Source organism: Somniosus microcephalus, chromosome 2, assembly GCF_052327205.1.
Source record: "Somniosus microcephalus isolate GS21.2 chromosome 2, FLI_Smic_1.0, whole genome shotgun sequence".
NCBI classification, from domain to species: Eukaryota; Metazoa; Chordata; class Chondrichthyes; order Squaliformes; family Somniosidae; genus Somniosus; species Somniosus microcephalus.
In genome coordinates, this window is record NC_140988.1 from 22,505,946 (window position 1) to 22,520,999 (window position 15,054).

General features: G+C 42.4%; 1 protein-coding gene across 2 annotated transcripts; it reads left to right on the top strand.

The window, feature by feature from the left end:
• The first annotated feature begins 7 nt into the window (after positions 1-7).
• mrps18c (mitochondrial ribosomal protein S18C) lies at positions 8-12,140 on the top strand. Of its 2 annotated transcripts, XR_015080929.1 has the most exons (7): positions 8-114; positions 6,053-6,114; positions 8,684-8,767; positions 9,731-9,788; positions 10,897-10,956; positions 11,694-11,836; positions 11,977-12,140. XR_015080929.1 is itself a non-coding variant. In XM_086007431.1 (6 exons), exons 1-6 carry the CDS (start codon positions 84-86, stop codon positions 12,051-12,053), a joined length of 372 nt encoding a protein of 123 aa, XP_085863557.1. In that variant the 5' UTR covers positions 9-83; the 3' UTR covers positions 12,054-12,140. The 2 variants fall into 2 exon arrangements, 1 of the variants encoding a protein (XP_085863557.1); XM_086007431.1 differs by lacking the exon at positions 11,694-11,836 and having other exon boundaries at positions 9-114.
• Positions 12,141-15,054: the final 2,914 nt, after the last annotated feature.

Consider the following 15,054-nt stretch of genomic DNA (forward strand, 5'->3'; position numbering starts at 1 on the left):
TCAAAGCATTTGAAACCAGCGCGCGTGCGCGCTGATTGAGCGGTCCTTGCCGTTGCGCGCGTGCGCATACCGCTTCCGGCAGGATGCTGCGGGCAGCGAGGACATGGCGTCCAGGTAACCGGCCCAGCGGGCGATATTAAACCCCTGCCAAACTTTAAAGGGGACGGGAAAGCGGAGGCGGAGTTGTTTGCAAGACTGCAAAAGTGACAATTTGTTTAAACCACTGGTCAGGCCGCAGTTAACAGCATTGTTTGGCCAAACCCTTTACAAAGACACTGGTTAGGCCCTAGCTGGAGGATTGTGTCAGATTCTGGGCACCAGCCTTTAAGAAGGAGGCCAAGGCCTTGGAGAGGGTGTAGAGGAGATTTACTAGAATGGTACCAGGGATGAGGGACTTCAGTTATCTGGAGAATCTGGGATTGTTCTCCTTGGAGCAGAGTAGGGAATACACATATTGGTGCAGAAATTCCGATCCCTACGGGTGGGTACGTGCTGTGTACCCACCCTTAGGGACATCGGAAATGCCAGTTTCAGGCATGCAGACCCTCCAGCTGCACTGGAGCAGGGCCTCTGCAGGCGGATAGTTCTGAGACCCCCGCCTGCAGAAAACACTTACAATTCTTGCGCCTGGTAAAAGCGCAAGGCCTGCTTTTACCAGAATAAAAGTTGAAAAAAAGTTAAAAAAACTTTTTCCCACTGATTTATCATTTAAAAATACTTTAAAGAAAGGTAAGTTTATTTTAGCCCTGTTAAAAACGAATTATTTTTTTCAAAAATTAAAATTTTTGTTTAAAATAGTTAATTTATGTAATTTCAAGCACGGTGGCATAGTGGTTAGCACTGTTGCCTCACAGCGCCAGGGACCCGGGTTCAAATCCGGCCTCGGGTGACTGTGTGGAGTTTGTACATTCTCCCCGTGTTTGCGTGGGTTTCCTCCGGGTACTCCGGTTTCCTCCCACAGTCCAAAGATGTGCGAGTTAGGTTGATTGGCTATGATAAATTGACCCTTAGTGTTAGGGGGATTAAATACATGGGGTTATGGGGTTACGGGGATCGGGTGGGATATGTGTCGGTGCAGGCTCGATGGGCCGAAATGGCCTCTATCTGCACTGTGGGGATTCTGTGATTCTGTGATTTTAAAAATGTGATTTAAAAAAAAAATTATTTCAAGTTTTACTATTTTTTTGGGGGTGATCTCCATTCATATGTCTTCCTGTCAAATGTATGAAGGGAGATTCCCTTCTCTGATTGGCTCCCCATGGCCCACGTGATCCCAGGGACGCTGCGAACCGCCTGCGCCTCTGGGATACGTGGGCCCTTCGCACCGGCAGTTTGGAGAGGCCCAGCAGCGGAACTCTGCGCCTCCCGGGAACCCTCAGGTAAGTGCGCAGATTTTTCCAGATCGCAGCCCTCCGCCTGCAAAAGGCCTGCGATCGGAAAATCTGGGCCAATAAATGGTAGGATACTGAGGAGTGTAGAGGAACAGAGGGACCTTGAAGTACATGTCCACAGATCCCTGATGGTAGCAGGACAGGTAGATGAGGCAGTTAAGAATAACAATAATAATAATGAGATACTTTCCTTTCTTAGCCGAGGCATTAGAATATAAGAGCAGGGAGGTTATGCGAGAACTGTATAAAACATTAGTTAGGCCACAGCTAGAGTACTGCGTACAGTTCTGGTTACCCCATTACAGGAAGGATCTAGAGAGGGTACAGAGGAAATTTACGAGGATACAAAAGCAAAATACTGCAGATGCTGGAAATCTGAAATAAAAACAGAAAATGCTGGAAATACTCAGCAGGTCAGGCAGCACCTGTGGAGAGAGAAACAGAGTTAATGTTTCAGGTCGATGAAAAAAAAACTGACGAAGGGTCATCAACCTGAAACATTAACTCTGTTTCTCTCTCCACAAATGCTGCCTGACCTGCTGAGTACTTCCAGCATCTTCTGAGATTTACGAGGATGTTGCCAGGACTGGAGAATTATAGCTATGAGGAAAGATTGGATCGGCTGGGGTTGTTTTCTTTGGAACAGAGGAGGCTGCAGGAAGATTTGATTGAGGTGTATAAAATTATGAGGGGCCTAGACAGAGTGGATAGGAAGGACCTATTTCCCCTAGCAGGGAGGTCAATAACCAGGGGGCATAGATTTAAAGTAATTGGTAAAAGGATTAGAGGGGAGTTGAGGAGAACTTTTTTCACCCAGAGGGTGGTGGGGGTCTGGAACTCACTGCCTGAAAGGGTGGTAGAGGCAGAGACCCTCATCACCTTTAAAAAGTGCTTGGATATGCACTTGGAAGTGCCGTAACCTACAGGGCTACGGACCAAGAGCTGGAAAGTGGGATTAGGCCGGATAGCTCTTTTGCGGCCGGCACAGACACAGTGGGTTGAATGGCCTCCTTCTGTGCTGTAAATTTCTATGGTAAGGTTAAGGGGAGATTTAATAGAAGTGTTCAAAATCATGAAGGGTTTTGATAGAGTAAATAAGGAACTTCTGTTTCCACTGCCAGAAGAATCAGTAACCAGAGGACACAGATTTAAGGTAATTGGCAAAAAGAACCAGAGGCGAGATTTTTTTTTATGGAGCATGTTGTTATGATTTGGAATGCATTGCCTGAAAGGGTGGTGGAAGCAGATTCAGTAGTAATTTTCAAAAGGGAATTGGATAATTCCTTGAAAAGGAGAAATTCACAGGGCTATAGGCAAAGATCGGGGGAGTGGGACTAATTGGATAGCTCTTTCAAAGAGCTGGCACATGCACACTAATTCTGTGACTGCAGGTTTGGGAGCCCCACTGTAGAAAGGACATTAAAGCCGCAGAAAGCATACGGTGGAGATTCACCAAGATGGTGCCAGGGATGGGAAACTATAGTTCTAAGGAGATACTGAGACTGTTTCCACTGGAGTAGAGAGCAGATTTAATTGAGGGTTTTAAACTTATTGAGGCTTTTGATAGATGAATTGGACTTCTGGTTGGTAAGTCAGTGATGGGATTGCATCAATTTAAAATGATCACAGCGATTGAAGAGAGCTTAGGAGAACTTTCATTACACAGAGGGTTGTTAGAACATGTAATGCTTTGGCCATAGAGAATGATTGAGGAAGAGACCATTGCATCTTTTATGGGGAAAATTGGTTTAAAAATTTGAAGTAGATAGAGATGCAGGATATAGGGAGAGAGTGGGGCATTTGGGATTGTTACAGGGCTATGGGGAGAGCCAGCGCAAACACAATGGGCTGAATAGCCTCCTTCTGTCCTAAAAACTTCTAAAATTAAAATATTTTTAAAAGGAAATGCTGGAAACTCGCAGCCAGTCATTCAGGATCTGTGAAGAGAACAGACAAGTTAATGTTTTGGATGTAACCCATCATAAGTTCTGAACCTTTCAATGTTTACTTTTCATTTTTACAGCTGTGATGAAGGGTTACACCTGAAATGTTGACTCTCTTCTCTCCACAGAGACTGACTGATGTGTGTATCAAGCATTTTCTGTCAGGCGTGGCTTAGTTGGTAGCACTCCTGCCTCGGAGTCAGAAGGTTGTGGGTTCAAGTCCCACTCCAGAGACTTGAGGTCAAAAATCTAGGCTGACACTCCAGTGCAGTGCTGAGGGAGTGCTGCACTGTTGGAGCTGCTGTCTTTCGGGTGACGCGTTAAACCTAGGCACCTTCTGCTCTCTCAGGTGGGCGTAAAAGATCCCATGGCACTATTTTGAAGAAGAGCAGGGGAATTATCCCCAGTGTCCTGGCCAATATTTACCCCTGAATCAACATCAATAAAACAGATTATCTTGCCATTATCACATTTCAGTTTGTGGGAGCTTGCTGTGCACAAATTGGCGGCTACGTTTCCTACATTACAACAGTGATTACATTTCAAAAGTACTTCATTGGTTGTAAATCGCTTTGGGACGCCTGAGGTCATGAAAGGCGCTATATAAATGCAAGTTTTTTTAAATTTCAAATTTGGCAATACTGGCAACTTTTTTGATTTTTACTCGCAGTGGAAATAAATGTGCATTTTAACTTTTTATAAGAAGTATCATGAGCCAAGAGTAAGTCTTCAGAGTCATCCATAAGCAACTCTAAGGTTCTCTCTGGTGCATTGCACTATCAGCTATTGTAACTAGGAATCAGTGCCCATTGCCACCTTTAAATTCCTGGATTTTTTGGGGTTGGTGGATCTGTTTATTTTTAAATTCTCTCTTGAGTTTGGCATTAAAACTCCAGAATTCTTCCTAATCTTTGTGCTGAAAATTGGGTCCTAGATGTACGTGCATTATATTCGCGATGTCCACTTGCACGTTGCATATATCGTGCATCACATATTGCATGTAAATCGGGCAGTATGTGTGATCATGTCACTACTGCAATGCATGTGCATTTCAGTGCCAAATTTAGCGGCAAATTGAGTTTGAGCAATGATTGTTCTCTTATTAACTCGTCACTAAAAGATGCTAAGATCCTGATTTTTGATCAGTGCATCAAGAGCATCCTTTGGGTATAGAAATGCATTTATGTACAAATGTAAGGAGTTACAATACCTGGCTGACAACAGAGACTTCTGGTACAAATCTGGAGAGTAAACTGTGCCAAGAAATATTCTTGTAACGGGCTTAATACTTTGTTTCAAAACAAATGCTGTACAGTGACAGAATCTTGTTTTAATTTGGATGGGGGCATAAGCTTGCCTGAACTTTTGGAACTGCCATTTAAAAAGCGCTGTTGGTAAACTGTGTAAATCATCACAGGTTGTCATTTAGCTTACGATGCGGTCTCCTCTACATTGGGGAGACCAAACGCAGATTGGGTGACCGCTTTGCGGAACACTTCCGTTCAGTCCGTAAGGGTGACCCCGAGCTTCCGGTCGCCTGTCATTTCAATTCACCGCTCCATTCCCACTCGGACCTCACCGTCCTTGGCCTCTTGTACTGTTCCACGGAAGCTCAACGTAAACTCGAGGAACAGCACCTCATCTTCCGATTAGGCACTCTGCAGCCTTCCGGTCTCAATATCGAGTTCAACAATTTCAGATCATAACCTCGGCCCCTATTTCATTTTTACTTATATTTTTCCACTCCTTTCCTCCCCCCCCCTTTCCTTTTGTTTCTCTCTCACACCTGGCAGCTATCTTTTGCCCTGCCAGTACACTTTACACCTAATCCCAGCCTATTACCATCTCGTCTAGCTTCTAATCTCTTTTACTTCTTTTGGTTCTTTTATTCTTTTGTCCGATCGCAGCCCTGCCTTCGATCTAGTTCCTTTTCTCTCCAGTTTTGAAGAAGGGTCAAACCCGAAACGTCAACTCAAATTTCTCTCCACGGATGTTGCCTGACCTGCTGAGTTTTTCCAGCATTTTCTGTTGTTATTTCGGATTTCCAACATCTGCAGTATTTTGCTATCGTATGTATTTAGTCCCTTGCTTCTTTTCTTGATTTCTGGTGGTCCAAATAAAAACTGATTTGCCCTGCATGTTAGAGTGCCGTCTGCCCCCAAACCTCGCATCAAATCTCCGACCCCAGATTTTTTTTTTGGTAATGGAGAACGTTAAATGGAAAGTGCTACCCCCTAAAATTTTCTTCTACTTTAATTAGTGCTTCCACATCATAAGATACAGAAGTAAATGGGGGGTTCGGGGGACTTGTATTTTTTGGTGCCTAATTTACACTTTAGAAATTTCTGTACAGCCTGCTCAGGAACTGAGAGATATTAACCCGAAGGATAATAAGATTGTGTTGATCTTACACAAGAGTCTGGACCTAATACAGTAGTTACAGTACTTTGATAATTACCATCTGTGAAGTGGCCTTGAAGATGTTTGAAAGATAGATTGTTATTAAATTAATAAGTATTTTGGTACCTCGCTGTGTTAGATTGACTGCAATAATTGTTTATAAATGTCTTCACACATGGAACCCTTCAAATCGAATGTTGAACTCCTGCTCCTGAGTGAAATGATTTTGAGCATTTGCAATTTAGCAATCCCCAAAGACCCACCGACAACAGAAAGCTGGCCTACAAGTCACACATTTTTCATTTGTTTGCTTTGCAGGGTACTGGCAAAGGGGGGTCAGCACTCAACATGTTCCAACCACTAGTAACACTTCTGATATGGTAAGAAAGCTTTATCTGATGTGAACAAATAGCACCGAGTATTTTTAGATCCTAAAAGTTCACAGTGGTCTCAAAATGACATGCAGTTTCCTAGGCGCAGTGAATGAATAAAGTTGAGTGAACTATGTGCTATGCCAGAGATTTTGTGCTTTTACCATGGATCATATTGAGTACATAAATATGTTCTAAAATTTCCACTAATTTGAACAGTCCTACTATTCTGCTGTATTGAAATTTGGTGGTGATTATATTGCATTGGAGCGGGCAGAAGAGGGTGATGTGCTTTATCTCACTCTTGTTTAAGGTAATTTTATTTAGTCTTTCCCAGTGATCAACGAGTAAATGCACTGAATGGTGTTATTGTCAGCTGTGCATGCTAGAAAGATCTTGGATTCATTTACTGGCTGATGTGGCTCCTGCTTCTACCCCTGTTTCTGATGGGGAACTTGTGGGGAAGAGCAAAACTAGAGGCCATCAATATAAGATAGTCACCAAGAAATCAAATAGGGAATTCAGAAAAACTTCTTTACCCAGAGAGTGGTGAGAATGTGGAACTCGCTACCACAGGGAGTAGTTGAGGCGAATAGTATAGATGCATTTCTTTTCTTCTTAGGCAGTCCCGGAACCGAGGATGACTTGCTTCCACACTAAAAATGAGTTCTCAGGTGACTGATGAGTCCAATGCGGGACCTACAGTCTCTGTCACAGGTGGGGCAGATGGTGGTTGAAGGGGCGGGTGGGTGGAGTGCTTGGGTTGACGTGCGCTCCTTCCGATGTTTGCGCTTGGCTTCCGCTTGCTCCCGGCGAAGAGACTCGAGGTGTTTGGCGCCTTCCCAGATGCTTCTCCTCCACTTTGTGTGGTCTTGGGCCAGGGATTCCCAGGTGTCGGTGGGGATGTTACACTTTTTCAAGGAGGCTTTGAGGGTGTCCTTGAAGCGTTTCCTCTGCCCACCTGGTGCTCTCTTGCTGTGTCGGAGCTCCGAGTAGAGCGCTTGCTTTGGGAGTCTCGTATCGGGCATGCGGACGATGTGGCCCGTCCATCGGAGCTGATCGAGCGTGGTCAAAGCTTCGATGCTGGGGATGTTGGCCTGAGCGAGAACACTGACGTTGGTGCGCCTATCCTGCCAATGGATTTGCAGGATCTTGCGGAGGCAGCGTTGGTTTGAGGTGCCTGCTGTACATAGTCCAGCTACAGATGCATTTAAGGGGAAGCTAGGTAAGCATATGAGGGAGAGGGAATAGGGGGTTATGCTGATAGTTAAATGGGAGGCGGCTCAAAATGCCGGCATGGACTGGTTGGGCCGAATGGCCTGTTTCTGTGCTGTATATTCTAAATAACCTAAGATCCCATATTTTTTAAAACAGCTTTATCAACTTGTCTTCCCACTTTTAAAGATTTTTGTGCTTGAAACCCCAAGTCTATTCAAACCAACATCACTAAAACGGATACATGAGATCATCTATCTTATTGCTGATTGAGGGACCTAACTGCACAATTTGTTCTGAGAACGTCAAAAGTGCTATATAAAAGCACATTCTTTTCTTTTGTTACTTTTTTTAGTGTATGTTTCTTGTCACTTTGTTACTTTTTTTAGTGTATGTTTCTTGTCATTCTTCTTCCCAAAATGTATCATGTCATGTTTTTCCACATGAAATTTCATCTGACAACCATTTGCCCAGCCAACTAACTTGTCTGTGTCCTCCTAAAGTTGCTCACAGCTTTCCTCACAGTTAATTTATCCGATCCGATATCCTCTCCATCACAAAGACCACCTACTTCCACCTCCATAACATTGCTCACCGCCGTCCCAGTCTATCACTCTTCCATGCCTTTTTTTTCCCACCTTTAGTCTTGACTATTCCAATGCTCTCCTGGCCAGCCTACCATCCTCCACTCTCCGTAAACGGCAGCTCATTTAGAATTCTGCTGCGTGTGTCCTATCCTACACCAAGTCCTGTTGGCCCATCACGTCTGTCCTTGCTGACCTACATTGAAATTTAAATTTCTCATCCTCGTCTTTAAATTCCTTCATGATTTCGCCCCTCTCAATCTCTCTAACCCCCTCCAGCCCTACAAATTCAATCCGCCCCCACCCTTACTCGCCATTTGTCTGACTCTGGCCTCTTGTACATCTCTCTCACTTTGCCCCACTGTTGGCAGCTGTGTCTTCAGCCAGCTAAGCCCCACATACTGGAATTCCTTTGTTAAATCCCTCGGCCTCTTCAATTTCCTCACCTCCTTTAAGATCCTCTCTTTGACCAATCTTTTGATCACCGCCTGCCACCTCTCCCCCATACCAGAAAATAACACGTCAACTTTCCCTCCTTTACATCTACAATTTATCTAATAGTTTGCTGCGGATTTAATGTTATGATAATTGCCCTAATGAGGAAGACATGCTTGGGGGTGAAATGCAAAATTTCCTTGTATGTTTTGTATCTTGTTATGACTGATACTATGTTGTAAACAACTCATAATTTTTCTATTGTATTTATGAATGGGGGGGGGGGAGAAATGGCTTAGTGCAGGACTGTTTCACGTGCTCAACTAGTTTCCACTTTCTTATAGCCAATAAAGTTAGAAAATCCTTACAAAGAACCTCCCAAGAAGTGCATTCTGTGTGGTGTTTCAGTGGACTACAAGAACATACAGGTTTGTCCATGTTACTCATTGGGGGTTGGGGAAAAGATGTAAATGAGATCAAATAAATAAACTTTAGTCTGTGTGTTAGGCCATTGAAGGGTGTTTTTGGCATGGGATAGTATTTGAGTATTAAAGTTCCACCACTGTAGGTCAGTGCTACTGTTTTACTGTGTTGGAATGCAATGATTGCTCTGTATAGCAGCTGTTTATGATGATTGTGATTCCGGATCTCCTTCATACATACTCCCATTTATTCTATCCATGACACTAAATGGGAGACTGGTGAGAGAGTATTATCCTCTCAATGTAAATGGGTGGGACAAGTATCTCCTCTCTCTGGTCAATGCTTCAAGTTCTTGACTGTAAAACTAGTATCCCAATGGCAATGAATCCAAAATATAAACTATCCCTGTCATACTTCTGGTTAGAAAGATTAGAAAATATATAGTGGCCCGGACATTGCGGTCAGCGGTGAAGGAATGACACTCTGTGGACAGCTGTCAGTGCAGTGAACGCAGAGTTTTTGCGGGCTTTTGAGCGGAGACTTGCTCAAATCCAGTGTGGCGCCCTCTACAGGGGATCTGTGGTGTGTGTGTGTGAGCAGGGCAAAAACTAGCAAGGCTCTTCAACCAATTAGATTGAAGAATCCTCACTGAGACACGCAGAGTCTAAAAGTATAAATTATATGTAAATCATGTACAGAAAGCAAAATAAAGTTTGGGAAAGAAAGATGGGATTGAGAGAGCTAAAAGAGACAGATGGAAAAGTAAAATAAATGAAAGTTATAAAACTCATTTGCAATTTAAAAAGTAGATTTTCTCTACAGAGAGAAACTTGAAGACATATAACCTTTTTAATGGCTCATTTACTTTAGTTTAAACCAAATACAAATGTTTGTATTTTAACCTTGTGATGTATTCTGACACTGACATCCATCTCCATTTCTTTTCTCTCTTCCTCCCCTTTAAAAAGCTTTTGTCCCAGTTTATATCTCCATATACGGGTCGCATTTTTGGCAGACATATTACAGGTAAGACACCAAAAAAGTTTTGGTATTCTTTAGAACTCCAACTGAGAAAGTTCTTGGCTTTCCACTTGCAGCCAGTGTGTGTTTTGAAGTAGGGGAGAAGAGGTATAGTTTACATTAGGGATCTGTTAAGCTTCTTAATATAATAGAGCATGGAATCTCGCATTGCAGAATATTGAAACTCCAACATGCTCTAAAGCAGGGGATTCCAATTAAATTCAGACGAGGTCCCGTTATCTCAAGTCATCGAGGTCTGGATTGCTTTTATCCGAACAGCAGAAGTCCAAGACAAACGTTATTTATTTTATTCATGCTCTGGCTTTTACAGCCCACGTATGCTTAAACAACATTGCAAAACTCACTTAGTTCTAAAAAAAAAAAAATCAACATGCAATCACTGATGTATATACCAGCTAAAATTTATAACTGCAATGTCAGAGAAGGGGGAGGGGAATACTTTGCAAAGCAAAAACTCAACCACCAACATTAATAAGGCAAAGGGAGAAAGGCATAGAAAAACTCACCAATAACCATTTACATTAAGAAAAGTACTGATTTAGTTATATTTAATAGGGCTTGCTTTTGTTGAAGGTTTAGAAATAGAATCCGGAAATGCCATTTCTTTCACAATGTTGATTTAAACATGACCCTTGCACACATTCACACCACACAACTTACCATGAAGTACGAGATTGTTGCTGGAATATTAGCTCCATTTCTATTGCTGTCGGTACAGATGCACAATATCTGCAAGCTGACTGCTTTGAATATTTATTTACAGAATAGAAAGCCTTTGAAAGTCGATTAGCATGAGCAGGAAGTGGAAACCAACTTCTTAAAATTCAACTTAAAAGCACCAACTCGCATTTTAAATGAATGTATTAGGGGAAGAGAAGTTTTCATTCCTCACTTGTGAAGGCATTCATTTTGGAATAGATAAATAAACCTTCTGTTAGTTAAACCATTTATTGGACGAATCAGTCGAGAGGTTCCTGGTTAAAACCTGTGATCCAGTCAGCTGTGGAGAAATTGTAGGATGTGTCGAGCAGTAAATCCTACTGCCGTGCAAGTGCAATAAATCGGATCTTTTTAATTTTTCCTCCCCTTCTAGGCTTGTGTGGAAAGAAACAAAGAGAAATTGCCAAGACCATCAAAAGAGCCCAGCAAATGGGTACGTGTTTTTAAAAAAAACTTTAATTCTAAAACTAACATTGAAGACCGTTTCCTAACTGCAATCTCCTTGTCTGTATTTTGCTTTGGGAAAGTGGTTTCCCCAAAGGGATGTAGAAGGGAAAAAATCAGCTCGTGTCACCCCTTGGGATGTTTTTCTACATTTAAAGGTGCTACGTTATTGTAAATTGTTGTAAGAGTTTACAGCATATTTTATTCCACATGATTGCTTTGATATCAGTCCTAAAAATATTGTTTACTAGTTTGAAGCTGTGTCCCTTTGTCCTACTCTTGTAATTTAATGTAAAGTAATATTCTGGATTTACCTTTTTCATTCCCTTAGCTATTATATCCCTCTATAAGATCACCTCTCAGACACCTCCTTTTCAGGCTGAAAAGCCAGAGTCCAGTATTTCCTTCGAACTCAGACCCCTGAATCTGGGGATCAGCCTCATGGCTCTTCTCCACATAGCGTCTAGAGCTTGAATATCTCAACAACCAGAACTGGAGATCAACTTTCTATTGGCTTTGTTGATTGCTGCTCTGCATCGGTTGGACATATTGAGCCTCGAGTCTACTGAGACTCCTAGATCTTGTTCAGCTTCATCTTGGGCTATTTCAACACCATTCATGGAGTATGCGTGTGTTGCATGTATTCCTTCCTATGTGCAGTACTTTGTACTGGTCTGTAATTAGATTTCATCTGCCACTGTTCTGCCCCCCTCCTATTATATCCAGCTCATTCTACAACTGGAGTTGCTTCCTCTGATTTCACCGCACTGAATTAGGAACAGTCGTGGTCCCAGCATCGAGCCCTGGGGCACTCCACTCAGTACTTTCCACCCTGACACAACTCATTCAAAATCTTTGAACAACCTCTGGTATGCTAGAGCAAAAGACCTGTCCTCCCCTCTTAAATATTTGCCTCATGCACCCGTTATAATAATGTGAGATTTCATGTTGAGTGCTGCAGGGAATTATTTTGCTGTTGATTGTATTAATGATTTTCTCTTCTCTGTAGGATTTATGTCAGTCACATTGAAGGACCCTGCTTTCTTAAAGGATCCAAACATTTGTGATTTCAAACTTCGAGAATAACCATCAATCATAGTGACTACTTATGATACAATGCTCTGAAGTTGAGAAATTATTTTCCAAGAATCAATAAACTAGATTGAATGCTAATACGTGGGAGAATTTGTTGTTCGTGATTCTATACAAATACATTTCTAGTGCAAAAGAGAATGTGTTTAAGGTACTTGCAGTTAGATTTATACAGCTACTTTGCAATATATTGTTACACTTTCTTGTAGTACAGGAAGCTTTCGTTTAAACGGAGGTTAAATCTCCGGAATGCTCTATCCACCGGCAAAATTCAGGAGTCGGTTCAGATAACTTTTTTTTACTTTTCGTTGCTTTTTTTCTCCGTTCCTGGCTCTGCAAGCGTCTAGCTGAAGCTGTTGCTTAGCTACAGAGATGCTTGCAAGCTGTGCTGACTGTTTTGAAGCTGTTGCTAAGCAACGGGGTTTGTTGCTAGATACGGAGCTCAGAAGCTCCGTATGTTTTAACATTAGCGCTGGTTTCTCCGGCAGTGTTGATCGACCGGCACCAGCTCGGTCCCGTCAGTGCCGGATACCAGAAAGTTTCCTGTATAGTCTTTTTATCTTTAAATATAGAGAAGTAATTTTACACTGTAGCTTTAAAAGATTGTACTGAAATAACAATCCAAACTAGTAGTAAATTACAGAGGAACAGGGGTAGGCCATTCAGCCCCTCAAGGCTGTTCTTCAATTCAGTTAGACCACGAATGATCTGTACCACAACTCCATTTATCCACTTTTGCTCCATATCCCTTGATCCCCTTACTAACAAAAATTTAGCGATCTCAGTTTTGAAAATTTCAATTGACCCAGCATCCACAGCCTTTTGGGCATCAGGTTCCAGATTTACACTACCTTTTGTGTGGAAAAAGTGCTGCCTGATTTCACTTCTAAATGGCCTAGCTTTAATTTTAAAATTATGCACTCTTGTTCTGGATTCCCTAACTGAGGAAATAGCTTCTCTGCATTTACCCTATCAAATCCCTTAATTTTAAATACCTATTAGATCACCTCTCAACTGTGTAAATTCAAGGGAATAAAAATCGTTAATGCAATCTGTCTAGCTTTTAGTAATTTGTGTACATGGACACACCTTTGCTACTCCACAGCTCCATGGTGTGGAGATGCCGGTGTTGGACTGGGGTGGACAAATGTAAGAAGTCACACAACACCAGGTTATAGTCCAACAGTTTTATTTGAAATCACAAGCTTTCGGAGCGCTGCTCCTTCGTCAGGTGAAGTGGAGAGATGCATAAAGACACAGCTTATATAGTCGGAGAATAATGCCAGATGATTACAGGTAATCTTTCTAACTGCCATTTATCACACCTCGGCAGAGAGATAATCACAGCAATCAAAGGTGTGAATGGTGTCCAAACAGGTCAGTCAGGGAAACATTACATCAAAGAACAATGAGGTGGGGTCACAAGGGGTCAAATGTTGCAGATGCTAGGGTCTGTATGGAAAAACAAAAAAAGACAAAAAAAACATTTATTTTGCTGGAAATCACCACAGCTCCAAGTCTTCTCACCATTTAGAAAATATTCTGCTTTCTTTCTGACCCAAAGTAGAAAACTCAACACTTTTCCCCACATTGAACTCCATCTGCCAGTTTTCTCACTCATTGATCTGTCTGTGTCCCTTTGTAACTTCCTCCTCCCATCCACGCGACTTACTGTGCCTCCTTGGTCCTTCGAGATGGACTTCCAAACTGTAAAATCTGTAGACAGATTTGAGGTTTTTTAATCAGCCACTGTTCACAGTTGAAATCGGTATTTCAATGATTGGGTTAAATAGCCTCTTCATAATCTTCTTCTTAGGTGGAATCGAGGATGACTTGCTTCCACATTAAAAAATGAGTTCTCAGGTGACAGATTAGTCCAATGTGGGACCTACAGTCTGTCACAGGTGGGGCAGACGGTGGTTGAAGGGGCGGGTGGGTGGGGTGCTTGGGTTGACGTGTGCTCCTTGCGCTTGGCTTCTGTTTGCTCCCGGCGAAGAGACTCGAGGTGTTCGACGCCTTCCTGGATGCTTCTCCTCCACTTTGTGCGGTCTTGGGCCAGGGGTTCCCAGGTGTCGGTGGGGATGTTACACTTTTTCAAGGAGGCTTTGAGGGTGTCCTTGAAGTGTTTCCTCTGCCCACCTGGGGCTCTCTTGCCGTGTCGGAGTTCTGAGTAGAGCGCTCGTCTTCATAATCGCCACCTGGTGCAGATCATGTAGTTTAGAAGATCTGCCAAGAATGAAAGTTCTTAAGAAAAAGTCTGAAACTGAACTGTGATTGTTGAATCTTATTTAGCTCAAACTAGATTTCTTGTAATTGACAAGCCCATGTTGTCATCCAACTGAATAAAATTGTCACTGTTGAAATGTCAGGTATTTTGTAAAGGCGAAGGGAAGTATGAATACCGCGGGTCAATTACTATCGAGGTTCTGGAATATTACCCATTTTAGCAATTCTTTAAACTTAGCACATCACATACTTAACAGCCCTCATTCTATATGGAGTTAAAGCTGGTGAGCTGCTACACGGAGTAACCCACAATTTTGATTGACAATACTGTCTTGAACTTCCCATTGAGACTGACTCTGTAGGGCTGTAATCTTTCTATCCCGTCTCCAATAATATGAAGTGTAACAAATGAAGATCATGAGGTTACCCCCTTAGATATAATTGTTGGCATTCTTCAAATTAGAGTAAAATAAATGTAAGACGTTTAGCACCGTGTAGATTTTTTTCCAAAGGCACATAACTTGCAACAGCTACATCGATGTCACTTAAGAGGTAGATAAGTAGGGATTTGAATTATTCGTGAGCAATGAACTCGAGTTGTCTGACCACAAGTATGGGTGTAGATTTCACTACCATGAATATCATGGTGGAGGGTGGCTTGGAAGTGTTATGGGTATGGTGGAGTTGGGGGGTTGCTACAAGTCACAGCAGGTATTATTACTACAGTAGAGTCATCTATTTGGGCACAAAAGAGGCTCTAGCTCACTAG